Source organism: Sporothrix brasiliensis, assembly GCF_000820605.1.
Source record: "Sporothrix brasiliensis 5110 chromosome Unknown Cont21, whole genome shotgun sequence".
NCBI lineage: Eukaryota > Fungi > Ascomycota > Sordariomycetes > Ophiostomatales > Ophiostomataceae > Sporothrix > Sporothrix brasiliensis.
The window spans coordinates 261,202-273,443 of NW_024467140.1; the positions used below are offsets into that span (position 1 = coordinate 261,202).

The 12,242-nt window shown below is 56.8% G+C and overlaps 3 protein-coding genes across 3 annotated transcripts; 2 read left to right on the top strand and 1 right to left on the bottom strand.

The window, feature by feature from the left end:
* Positions 1–274: 274 nt before the first annotated feature.
* SPBR_08938 (uncharacterized protein) lies at positions 275–1,324 on the top strand (the record flags this gene model as incomplete). Its single annotated transcript, XM_040767064.1, has 1 exon — positions 275–1,324. The coding sequence occupies one exon, from the start codon at positions 275–277 to the stop codon at positions 1,322–1,324; it is 1,050 nt and encodes a 349-aa protein (XP_040615119.1).
* Positions 1,325–3,560: 2,236 nt separating this feature from the next.
* On the top strand, positions 3,561–5,722 carry SPBR_04750 (protein-serine/threonineeeee kinase; the record flags this gene model as incomplete). The annotated part of the gene is made up of 2 exons (XM_040763027.1): positions 3,561–4,366; positions 4,426–5,722. The coding sequence occupies 2 exons, from the start codon at positions 3,561–3,563 to the stop codon at positions 5,720–5,722; spliced, it is 2,103 nt and encodes a 700-aa protein (XP_040615120.1).
* Positions 5,723–6,492: 770 nt separating this feature from the next.
* On the bottom strand, positions 6,493–7,242 carry SPBR_05278 (splicing factor 3A subunit 2; the record flags this gene model as incomplete). The annotated part of the gene is made up of 1 exon (XM_040763555.1): positions 6,493–7,242. One exon carries the CDS (start codon positions 7,240–7,242, stop codon positions 6,493–6,495), a length of 750 nt encoding a protein of 249 aa, XP_040615121.1.
* Between the last annotated feature and the right edge of the window lie 5,000 nt (positions 7,243–12,242).

The following is a 12,242-nucleotide window of genomic DNA, read 5'->3' on the forward strand; positions in this document are numbered from 1 at the left end:
CTATCCATTCCTCGGCGTCGAGATCTCCCCAACTCCCGTTCCTACGTCGCCGATCCGATTCTATTTTTCGGGCTTTTATTTCCGGGTTTTCAGTACCCACGCTCCTGGAAACACGTCACGTCGAACGAGCACCTCCGGACGCGTTCATCTTCTCGGTCACGTCTTGGCTTGACTCCGACTCCGACTGCTCCGGGCAAACGAAACCTCTGCATTCTCCCCTCTTCTCATGCCTCACATAGCACACCTCACACCTCCCTTCTCACACACGTCCACCATGCGCGTATCAACACAGGCCCTCCTGGCCCTCCTCGGTGCTGCTGCTACCGCCTCGGCCTCCGCGCCGGCGGCTCCCCTCGACCTCGCCGAGTGCCTCAACACCCGCGCCGCCTCGCTCGCCAGCCACGCCGCCTGCGGCCATGCCGGCAGCATCGAATTCTGCCTCGAGAACCGCCTGCCGACGTCCTCGCACGACATCTCCGCCGCGGTCCTGGCCCAGTGCTTTGTCAACGCCGGCTGCCAGCCCGACGAGGCCCTGATCGAGGCCACCTGGACCATCCAGCAGTGCGCGCGCCCCGCCGCGGAGAAGAATGCGGCCGCCGCCGAGCTGCGCCGCCGCAAGCCCGTCGCCAACCCGGTGCCTGTGCCGACGCCGACCGCCGCCGCTGATGCCAATGCCGATGCCAAGTACCTCGCCGCCACCCCGCTCCTGCCGCGCGCCGACAGCACGTTTACCGGCACCCACACGACCTCGCTGATCTGCCTCACCACCACCACCGTCTCCACCACCGTCTGCCCCGTCCAGTCCACCGGCCCCGCCGCCGGCAAGACCACCCTGTCCTGCTTCTCCACCGTCGCCCTCTTCCCCACCTGCGCCGCCGGCCTCAGGTGCGACACCGACAGCGCCCTCGGCGAGACCACCTGCATGAAGCTGGAAAACAACCCCGGCGCCGCCGGCATCGTCATTGCCATTGTCTTTGCCTCGGGCCTCGTCATTGCCGTCACCACCATGTGCTTCTTCTGCTGCCGCGAGCGCCGCCAGCACTCCCGCATGGCCAAGGCCGCCGAGGCCGCCGCCATTGCGCGCCAGGCCGCCATTGACAGCAAGAAGCCCAGCGCCGGCGTCCGCAACATTGGCGGTGGTGGTGACGCCCAGCCCCTGATGCCGCCGCCGCACCAGCACCAGCAGCACCAGCAGAGCCAGTACCTGCCGGCGTCGGCGTCGACGACGACGCTGGGTGCCGGCAGCGTTCTGCGCGGCAGCGAGACGAGCGGCGACATTGCGACGGGGCCCAACCCGTTTGCGGACCACCAGCAGCTGCGGTAGGCGGCGAGACGAGGCAACGCGCGGTAGGGGCGTGCGCGGAAGCGAACCACTCTGGCGTGCGACCGACACTGCGACCGACTGCGAGGTATAGAATTGAGCGTCCGAGCGAGACACGCTGAACAGACCACGGGGCAAGGGAGTCAGGAGGCGAGAGGACAGGCAAAAGGAAGTCGATGTTGTAAAAAGACTTCATCTTTCCTTGGATAATGTCTGGTGCTGCTCTTTTGTGATTTACTGCGTGTTGGCTTTTTTTTTGTTGGTTCTTTTTTTTCGATTTTTTAATGTGCCTTGCTTTTGGGGTTTCTTCTTTGTCTTTTCTTTTGGCATCATAGCACTCTAGCAGTTGCTTCAGACACATCAACATATTACCCACCCACTTCTGCCCGTTCAACGTGCGTTGTTCTCTTGACAGCGGCGCCCGACCCAACATCAGTGAACGACCAACGTTGGCCTTTGGCTTGGCCATGAAGACGCAAAGTCATATACGGTGAATGAGCAGCCGCCTTCAATACACCACGCCCAATGGACGAGTGCAAAGCATCACGGTCACGAGGTACAACGTCTTGCCGCATTGTTTGCAGTATCGCACAAGTAGACCAACGGGCGTGCGAGCATGTTCCGGCTTGTGTTGCGAAGGAGATATACTTGCATCGAGGGTTCCGTAGAAGTTGTGGGCGTCTCATTTTTACACAAAAAGAAAGAAGAAAGAAGAAAACACGAGAAAAGAAAGGAAATGGATGATGAAAAATGGACGATATGCTACAGCGGTTCTTCTACAAGCAGCACGACACATTCATACTGACAAAACAGTATAACCAACTGCTCGAACTGGCAGATCACTATACGACTTTACGAGTTTCTCTGCGATTTCGTCAAGCATTTGGATTTACGAATCCTCTTTGTTTACTTGGATGTTCCCTCTCCGCGTTTAATGTTTAATTGCATGTCAAAACTTGTACGGAAGACAGCGTAATTACACGAATAGCGGGGCTGGACAGTAAAACCAGCAACAACGGACAGAACTGCACCCCGTAAAAGGGGTTGCGGGGTATTTTCAACCACTAATACAGCGAATGGGCTAGCGGTTCTAGGCTTGTCAGGGGCCTTCCCGTCCAAGAGTCCGTCTGTTTACTGGTCTCTTTTAGGCCCGGACGCCACATGCTGTGTCCCACTAGACCGCTAGAAAGGATTTGCTCAGACGATTTTGCTCTGGTTCTGCCGCCTGTCTCGTTCCTTCCCCCCCATTCGGCTGCTGCTAGTTCCAGCGTTTCAACTGCCAACTGCGCCTTCTTGCACAGCAACGGTCGACTTCCTTCCCGTTCGGACACGACGACTCCTTGGCTGCTTCCTCTGTTGTGGACTCTGGGCTTTCGACTTCATCCCATCACGACTTTTCACTTTTCACTGTATTTCCTTCATCAGCCTGCCTCGACGATTGGCTGTCTCCCTTCCCGTCCACCCCGGCGCCTACCCCCTCCCCGCCCCTGTGCGACCAGCGCTGCAGAGCAGCTTAGCAACAAATCAACAATTGTGAGTCTCCAGCAGCGTTCACAGCACACGACGCATTTGAGCCTCACCGCCCGTCGTGCTCCCTCTTGATCCTTTATCCTTTTGCTCCTTTCCTTTTCGTCTTGTCTTGCCATTCGATCGTCTTACTCTCGTCGATTGTGCTCATATCGTCTGGCCCCCTCCATTCCTCACGTCCTTCCATATCCCATTCCGCCGTCGCTCGAATCCCTCTCCACAGGCGCCGTGTCATCGTGGCCTCGTGCTTCAGGGGCTCACAGCTTTCGCCAATCACATCGTCCACCCCTATTCTACCATCTTTCACTTGCGATTGCTTTGCGTCAACACCTGTTGTTCTGCATGCTGGCGCCTCTCGATCAGCAAACTGACACTCCCTTTCCAGCCGCCGCCTCCAAACCCCCCTCTGCATCGTCCGACTTGAGCCCCTTGTACGCCCTTGAGCGACCGCCCCGCTCCTCTCTTCGGCCCCCAGTTCTCGTCCTCGCCGCAGCACACATTGGCCAGATTTCCTCAGCACCCCGCCCACACGCTCCAGGCTTGGCTTGATTCTGCTGCGTCTGCCTCTTCGACCACGCCCTTCACCGCTCTCGAGTCCGGACCTTGAACGGCCTCGACGTCCGACATTTGCAGCATTCGTTCGAATCCGTTCGTTGCCAACTCCTACTTTTCTATCGCTCGCTTTACTTCGGGCCGACCCGCGACCGCCACAATGGACAACCCACGTCTCTACCTCAACTTCAACAACAACAATGCGGCTGACCGCATCGCCGCAAACGACCGAGCATACCCAACGACGCCCTCGACGTTCCCCCAACCCGTCTTCCCCTCAACAACGCAGCAGCAGCAGGGCGGTGCCGCCAACAACATCGGCCTTGCATCGTCCCAGCAGCCCCAGCAGTACCAGTCGTCCGGTTACGCCTCGCAGCAGCAGCAGCAGCAGCAGCAACAGCAGCAACAGCAGGGCGGCTACTTCTCACAAAACCAGTATGCCGCGCCACAGTACTCGTCGCAGCAGCATGCCGCTGGCAACGAGTACAGCACTGGTGGTGCGCCCCTGAGCGGCGGCGGCGGCGGCGGTGCCTCGGCCGCGTCGGCGGGTGGCATCTCGGCCTCGGCCAGCGCCAACAGCCTCTACCAGCCGCGCTCCAACACCCCCAGCGCCACCGACCCCAACACGGGCCTCGCGCACCAGTTCTCCCACCAGAACCTCGGCGGCGCTGCCCGTGCCGCCGCTGCCGCCGCCTCGACCAACAACTACAGCCGCGGACCGTCGGCGGCCCAGCGTCCACGGACGGCCGGTGCCACAGGCTACCAGCCTGCCGGCGGCTACAACAGCTACCTGAATGCCCCGCTGCCGAGCCAGCCCGCAGCGCCTGTCTTTGAGTTCCAGGTCGCGCCCGAGCGGAACCCGGACCGCTTCGGGGCCAACGCCAACAACAACCAGAAAAAGTGCTCGCAGCTGGCCGCCGACTTTTTCAAGGACAGTGTCAAGCGTGCGCGTGAGAGAAACCAGAGGTAGGACACGTTTTGCCCTGTTGCTTTGTACCCAACTTGTACCATGCTGACCCACGCAGACAAAGCGAGATGGAGCAGAAGCTGGCCGAGCCGAACCAGACCGCCGCCCGCAAGGAGCAGATCTGGTCGACGGCCGGTCGGCGAGAGGGCTCGTACCTGCGCTTCCTGCGGACCAAGGACAAGCCGGAGAACTACACCACGGTCAAGATCATTGGCAAGGGCGCCTTTGGCGAGGTCAAGCTGGTGCAGAAAAAGGCCGACAACAAGGTCTACGCCATGAAGTCGCTGGTCAAGACGGAAATGTTCCGGCGCGACCAGCTGGCCCACGTGCGTGCCGAGCGTGACATTCTGGCCGAGTCCGACAGCCCGTGGGTCGTCAAGCTGTACACGACCTTCCAGGACGCCAACTTCTTGTACATGCTGATGGAGTTCTTGCCGGGCGGCGACCTGATGACGATGCTGATCAAGTACGAGATCTTCTCGGAAGACATTACGCGCTTCTACATTGCCGAGATTGTGCTGGCCATCGAGGCGGTGCACAAGCTGGGCTTCATCCACCGCGACATCAAGCCGGACAACATCTTGCTGGACCGCGGCGGCCACGTCAAGCTGACCGACTTTGGCCTGTCGACGGGCTTCCACAAGCTGCACGACAACAACTACTACCAGCAGCTGCTGCAGGGCCGCCCCGCCGGCAGCCGGCCGCGCGGCGGCGACCGCAACTCCATTGCCATTGACCAGATCAACCTGACGGTCAGCAACCGGTCGCAGATTAACGATTGGCGGCGGTCCCGCCGGCTGATGGCCTACTCGACGGTCGGCACCCCGGACTACATTGCCCCCGAGATCTTCACGGGCCACGGCTACAGCTTCGACTGCGACTGGTGGTCGCTCGGCACCATCATGTTTGAGTGCCTCGTGGGCTGGCCGCCCTTTTGCGCCGAGGACCGCCACGACACCTACCACAAGATTGTCACCTGGCGCCAGTCGCTGTACTTTCCCGACGACATCCAGCTGGGCCTCGACGCCGAGGGCCTCATCCGCAGCCTCATCTGCAACACGGAGAACCGCCTGGGCCGCGGCGGCGCCCACGAGATCAAGGGCCACGCCTTCTTCCGCGGCGTCGAGTTTGACAGCCTGCGCCGCATCCGCGCGCCCTTTGAGCCGCGCCTCACCTCCAACATCGACACCACCTACTTCCCCACCGACGAGATCGACCAGACGGACAACGCCACGCTGCTGCGCGCGCAGCAGGCGCAGCAGGGCAGCCGCAGCGCCGCGCCCGAGGAGAGCCCGGAGATGAGCCTGCCCTTTATCGGCTACACCTTTAAGCGGTTCGACAACAACTTTCGTTGAGGCGTGTTTGGGACTGAGGGGAGGGTGGGGGAGGATGGGGGGAGGGGGGATGTTGTGTTTGACAATCTAATTTCGTCCGTACCATTCTTATCATTTATCTGTTTGACCTTTGACCTTTGCCCATTTCTGTTTTACGTTGTTTGTCGTCTCTTCCATTTTGTATGCTTTCTGTCCTCCCAAGAGGCAAGTCGTAAGCAGCGACGCAATAGCGGCCATCGCCATCTAGTATAGTTGTCTTGGAATTCATCTTCATCTGAGCATGCGTCTCGAGCCTCTTTGTATGGCGTGCTCCATGGAGCTTGGTTTCTTGTTTCCATGTTAACCTGTCGTATGGCAGTGATGTTCACTTGCATTTGGCTTGACATACACGCTTTTGTCTGTTGGTGACTGGGATATATGAAAATGGGATATGAGGAATAAATATGTAAAGGGGCATAGATTTGACAAATAAATAACTACAATAAAACTATTGGTTTTTTTTTATAAAAAAAATCAGCAAAGCAAGGAAATAAATTGATATTACAATTTTAAAACTTTCCAATGTAAACTCACGAGATCCAATGACGGTCTTCTCTTGACAGACTTAAATATGTATCAAGTCGCCAACAACACACTATTCACTTCTGACGAGAAGCTGTTGACGCAACTTTGTAGTTCGAGGTATATGTTCGCTATTTATTCCACAGAATGCAAGTCCGTCCCAAACGCCGTACTGATACAGAAAGAAACACGACAAAAACAATAAAGGCTCCAGCAAAATAGTCCGTCGATTACCGCCCCGTCAGCCCCGGCGCGGCATTGAACTGCTCTTCGCGCTCGGTGATGAACAGGACCTGCACCCAGTACTCGCGGGCGTCGCGGTCCCAGTAGTCAAAGGTGCGGCCGGCGCGGCGGTCGAGCTCGCGGGCGGGGATCTTGAAGCCGCAGGTCTCGTAGGGGTCGGCGGCGACGAGCAGGTACTGGAACTGGCGGTCGGGGGTCTCGACGCGCTGGCTGAAGGCGCTCGTGACCTGCCAGCGGGGGGTGACGTCGGCGCCAATGTCGGGGTACTGCAGCTGGAAGAGCAGGCCGACCTGGCGCGTCGCGGGGTCGCGCACCTTGACAATCTTGTAGCCGGGGCGGCCGATGCGGACGATGGCGGCGCCGGCGGCCTTGTCCGTACCGCCAAACCCCAGGGCACCAAAGCCGGCGCCGGCGACACCGACAGGCAGGCCGGTGGCCGGGTCAATGTCGCGGCGCAGGCCGTCGCGCTGCTCCTTGGCGGCGCGGCGGGCGAGGTTGGTCTGGTGCTTCTTGCCCTGGGTGTGGGCGAGGTAGGAGCCGTCGTTCTGGTGGACGGTGAGACAGAGGCGGCACTCAAAGGAGCCCAGGTGGTTGCGGAAGAAGTAGGGGTCGCGGTCGAGGTCGATGGACTCGAGGGCGAGCTTGCGCAGCCGCTCGCGGCGGTCGGCGTTGGTGGCGCTGTGGGAGGCGACGCCGCCGCCGCCGAACTTGGAGCCGACGCGGTTCTGGTAGTCCATGGTTGGGTGGGGGGGGGGGGGGGGGTTGTTGGTGTACGGAGGGTAATGCGAAAGGAGGTGGTGGTTGCTAGGAGAATCCGAAGCAGGATGTGGACGTGAGGTTCGTCGGCTGTCGTTCGTGGTTGAGGTTCGCGATGCGATGCCTGGCGAGATTTTGGGCAGGCAAAATGGTGGCGGGTGGCGATAAGATAAGGCGCAAATGACTAAGCGCAGCGGTGGTGGTCGGCGCTCAAGCACTGTAATTTAGGGCATTTGTGGGCAGTGCGGCCGCTGCAGTGAGGGCTCGCCTACGCGCTAATCGACGTATTCACGACCTGTTTACTTTGCCGTGCGATCTCCTGGCTTCACGATGCACTCGTTTCTTCCCATACGTCGTACGCTCTGTCTTCCGTTCTATCCACTGTTATCCGCTGCTCCGCTGCTCCACTGCACTTCATGAGGGCCCCTTCCGGAGCTCTTGGTACGGTATACTGGCTAGGACGTGCACAGAAGCCAGCAGCGGAAAGCATTTCAACTGATTTTCCCGGGATTTTATGTTTCTTTCGTTTACGAGCACTTTTGGTTTCCCGTTTTATCTCATCATGCTCACATATTCGGGGAATCCTCGACCCTCGAGTCCTGGAGCTCTGGAGCTCTGGAGCCCTTATGCCCTTGACCTCTCGATAACAGAGCTCTTATAGCAATCAGGCCCACAGAGGCACGGTGCAGCGGACACGGCACGGCCTCTTGGCGGAGGATTGGAGGTGGGAGGCGTGTGGTATGAGGTGTGCAGGATGCACGAGGCGCTCCCTGGTACGTCCTTTTGCTTTCTGGTCGTCTCTGCCGCTGGCGGACAGCCACCACGCTGACCACCAACCAGCACCAACCAGCTCCGACACAACCAAACTTGCTCGCATCGAATGTGGTGAAACCGCCCGGGGGAATGGAAGAATGCAGCGTACGTCGAGGCAGGCACGTCGTCGCGTACGGGCCATGGGAGCCGACGGAAGGATTGTGTCAAAATAAAAATAAAAATAAAAAACCACGTGGAGAGAGTCCTGACCTGCATCTGTCCGTATGTGCAGATGTACATCATCTTTGGCACTGTCACACGATTCCTCACGGCAAGCCGACTGGTTCTCTCGACTCGCTTCCACGCATATATTTGGCCGTATATTTGGCCGCTTATACGCCGTGCAGGCCGTCCATACCGCGCCTACCGTAAACACGGCACGCTCTCTTTCTCTCTATATCGTAGCCGTTGTCTGTCCTGTGGCTTCTGTTGGCGATTTGGTGATTTGGCGATTGATATTAATAGATCACGGGCCGCGGTCTGTATTCTCTCGTCAGCGTGTGCATCGTTTCCTGCCAGCCTCACCTGCCCGTCTCCAATTCACTCGTTCTTTCGAGGGCGATGTGGAGGAGACGGGCGAACCAGCAGGCAGCTGCCCTTGGTTTATGTTTGGTCCCATGGAGTGGCTTCTGAGAGTGCTCATTGTGAGAACCGACAAGAATGACCGACTGAAACGAAAGGATAGACGACCATCAAGGGATGACAGGCGACCTGAGGGTGAAACGCAGAATGTCGAGTACGTTCTTGTTTTGACGGTGCATTGAAATCGTCTCATCTCGTCTCGTCTCGTCGCCTCCATCGTCCGTCGTCTATCGTCCGTCGTCCATTGTCCGTTTCTGCTGGTCCATTCTGGTTCTGTGAGTCGCATGGCTGACGCTGACAGCCCATGCTTGCCTTTCTCTGGGCTTTCCTGCCACCTGCCGTCTGCCGTCTGCCGTCTTTGCCGTTGTGCATCTTATGTTGCACTGTCTGCCGTGTCCTGGCGTGGGTTAGCCATTGTGTTTCTCCTCTTCGTTTTGCCTCTGACCTTTCAGTTATCTTTTCAATAGACGTGATCCAACAAATGTGTGTATCTTGCCGTCTTCGAGTCTGCCTATTCGAGTCTGCATGTTCGAGTCGTTCAAGCCGTAATCACCTTTGAACTTCTCGACACTCCATTCTCTGTGCTTCCCACTTCCTACCGCCCACGAAGTGAATAACGGGATATACATAATAGGACATACACAACAGGACATCACATTTCGGTTGCGTCGTACATGTGCTTGGGTCAGCGCGTCCGGCGGATGTCCCTCTCCTGCAGACACAGTCGGGTCGCGTCGTCGTATTGGGCGGTCTTTGCGTCCTCTGCTGATGGCCCAGGCTGTGAACGACTAGGGTTCCTTCCCGTCTTTCCTTTGGCTCGCGTGCAGCTTCCAATGGACTTACTGGTGTGTCTTTCTCATTTTTCATTCTTTTCTATTTTTCATTCATTTTTTTTCTTCTATTTCTCTCTTTTGTTAGTGCATCCACAGTACCAAAACAGCCGCGGGCTTGGGTCTCTCTTTTTGGGTTCGTTTCAAAACTTTTTCTTATTTTGGCATTTTGGCATCCTATTTCACTAGCAGCATCACCAAGGTCCGTCCTGGTGCGGCGGCGATGTGACGCCATGTGTCGTGAGAAGCTTTTGTTCTGGATAAATAGTTTAAATAATAAACCTGGCATCTCCATGTGGTCATGTTGGTGGGTATTACGATGGAGAGGGGCGTGTTTTCTGTTTTCCAGCTGGCCATTGACGTTTCTTTTCTTTCCTTTTTGTTCTTCTTTCTTTTGTTCTTCCTTTTTTCTATTTCTTATTTCATCTCCTTCATTTCCCCATGCTGCCCCGTTTTATGATCCTCTTAGACGCGCCAGTCAGCCCAGTCTTTTTGGGACTTATTGGGACTTATTTTGGGTCCTACTCGTCGGATAGAAGGTTAAACTATGCCGAAAGTCTGGAGAGCAGACAGCCACACGGTGGAGAGCAACAGTCGACAGACAACTGGCAACCCTGACACACGACCAGACCAAACGAGATTGCAAGGATGGTTGGGCGCCTCGAGCACATCTGGTGTCTGGTCGTCTGGTCATCTCGTGTGTATGACTACGGAGCACAGACGTCGAAAGCACAGAGTCGAGATGAGCCAACGGGATCAAGACTGCTTCTCGTGGCTGTCTTGGCTCTTGGCTCCTGGCTCCTGGCTCCTTTGTTCGTCTGTGACACGTTTGTTGGACCGGCTGATTTGCCTGGTATCCGGCCGTTGGCGGGAAAAGGGACACATGTGTAAGGCTGCAAGTCGTATGTTGTTTGTTGGACACTGCCCAAGACATGATGCTCTCCGTCTTCCTTCTTCCCACAGTTCCGGAATACGGGCTTCCCCAGCAGTGTAGCTTGCGCCGAGGTGATGTCGATGGCATTCCAAGTACATGTAGCTTTCGAGATGGAGGGTAGCCTGTCAATGGATACGTCTTTTCATTGCTGGTCTACACAGTATGAACCGTCTTTATTGTCTTTATTTTGCCGCCCATGTGGCATGCCATTTGTCAAGTGTGGTGCCTTGTTTTCAGGTCGTTTACAGGACATTGTTTGGTGGCTGCACGACGCGAGTTCCTGCATCGTTGCCACCCATGACTGGATATCTTCCGGTAACGTGCGGCGTCGTCGTGCGAGAGATCCAGACATCCTCGGAGCTTGATAGCTCGCGCTGCCATACTCACCACGATGGTCAGGCTCTTTGTCCCTGTTTAACCTCTTGGCTCCAGTACTCCGTACTTGGTGCTTCGTCCTCTTCCTCTTCCGCCTCTTTGACGTCCCCGCCCGACGCCCCCAACTTTGAATTTATCCTTTTCCCTTTCGCCTGCCTTAGCATCTCCAACTCCAACGTTTACATGTTAATACATTATTACTCCGTATTTCCTCACGCCCTCACAAACGCCCCTACGGTGTACGAAATACACGCCCTCTCCACGGTATTTCCGTCCTCTGCTGCGCACTATCCACCATCTTATTTTACCATCCCCTCCTACTGTTCCAAGTCCCTGGTGGCAGGACGCGGCTGCAAGGCCGTCTTCTCCAAGGCCCCCTCCCCTCCCTCAATCATATTTGCAGAGCATTAATTACGGAGTATGTCGTAGTCCGTATACAGCATAGTATTGCTTCATCCTGCGGCCAGCTTCCAAGGGACAGCACGGTTAATTCGTTCAGCAGCTGTCGATTAAGATACTTTCTCAGTTTAGATTGCCTCCACGAACGTCTCATATGGGATGCGCCCGGGCCCTAGGACACTACTGAGTGCCAGGATAGCATGTCGTCGTGCATAAACTGAGTAACTAATTCGTACTGTATAATCGTACAGCCCACACTGGTGCGTCTTACTCTAGCGCCAGCCACGGCACAGCCGTTGGACGCCTCCCGCCATGACCTTGTCGATGCACGACAGTTGGAGTATTCTATGTTGTAACTACGATGTACAGATGCATGGCCACCCCTACCAAGGGGCCTCGCCTAAAGTGGCCCGGAAACAAGTCCTGTCGTCTGTTGAATGTTGGTTCTGTTTAATCACAATCAAACAAAGCACAATCAAAACAGCCACGGAGATGCACAAAAGGACAGCAGTCCAGCAGCATCCGCCGTGTCGATACATCCCATGCGCGGTACACCGCCGCACGCCCTCACCAACCGACACAGAGTGTCACCTCTCCCAGAACAATTGTTGTACTTCGTACAGCGCGTGTTCTGTCCGCTGACTCTCACTTGCCGACGTCCCCCACTTCGGCTGCTTCCTCGGCGGCCAAGCATGGCGTCCGGCAAGACGGCACGACCAACCACGAAGGCCCTGCTCGATCCTCCTTGCCTCTGGCCTCCCAATGGTCCAAACACGGCCCCCAGTGACACTCAGCAGCCCAGGTGACCTGAGCCAGCCGTGATTGGTGGTTCCAACGAGTCCAGCGTCGCAGTCACGACATTTGCTGGACTCTGTAGACAGGCGCCTGCACTAGCAAAACGTGGTTTGGTGCCACCCCCAGGATTTCCTTTGTCCTTTTATTTTTCCTTTTTTTCGTGATCCCCTATTCCTTATCGAGATTGGCCTTGTCCATTTTTCGCTTCCTTTCTTTCTTTCGTTTCCCCTTCATCTGTCGTCCCCTGTCCATG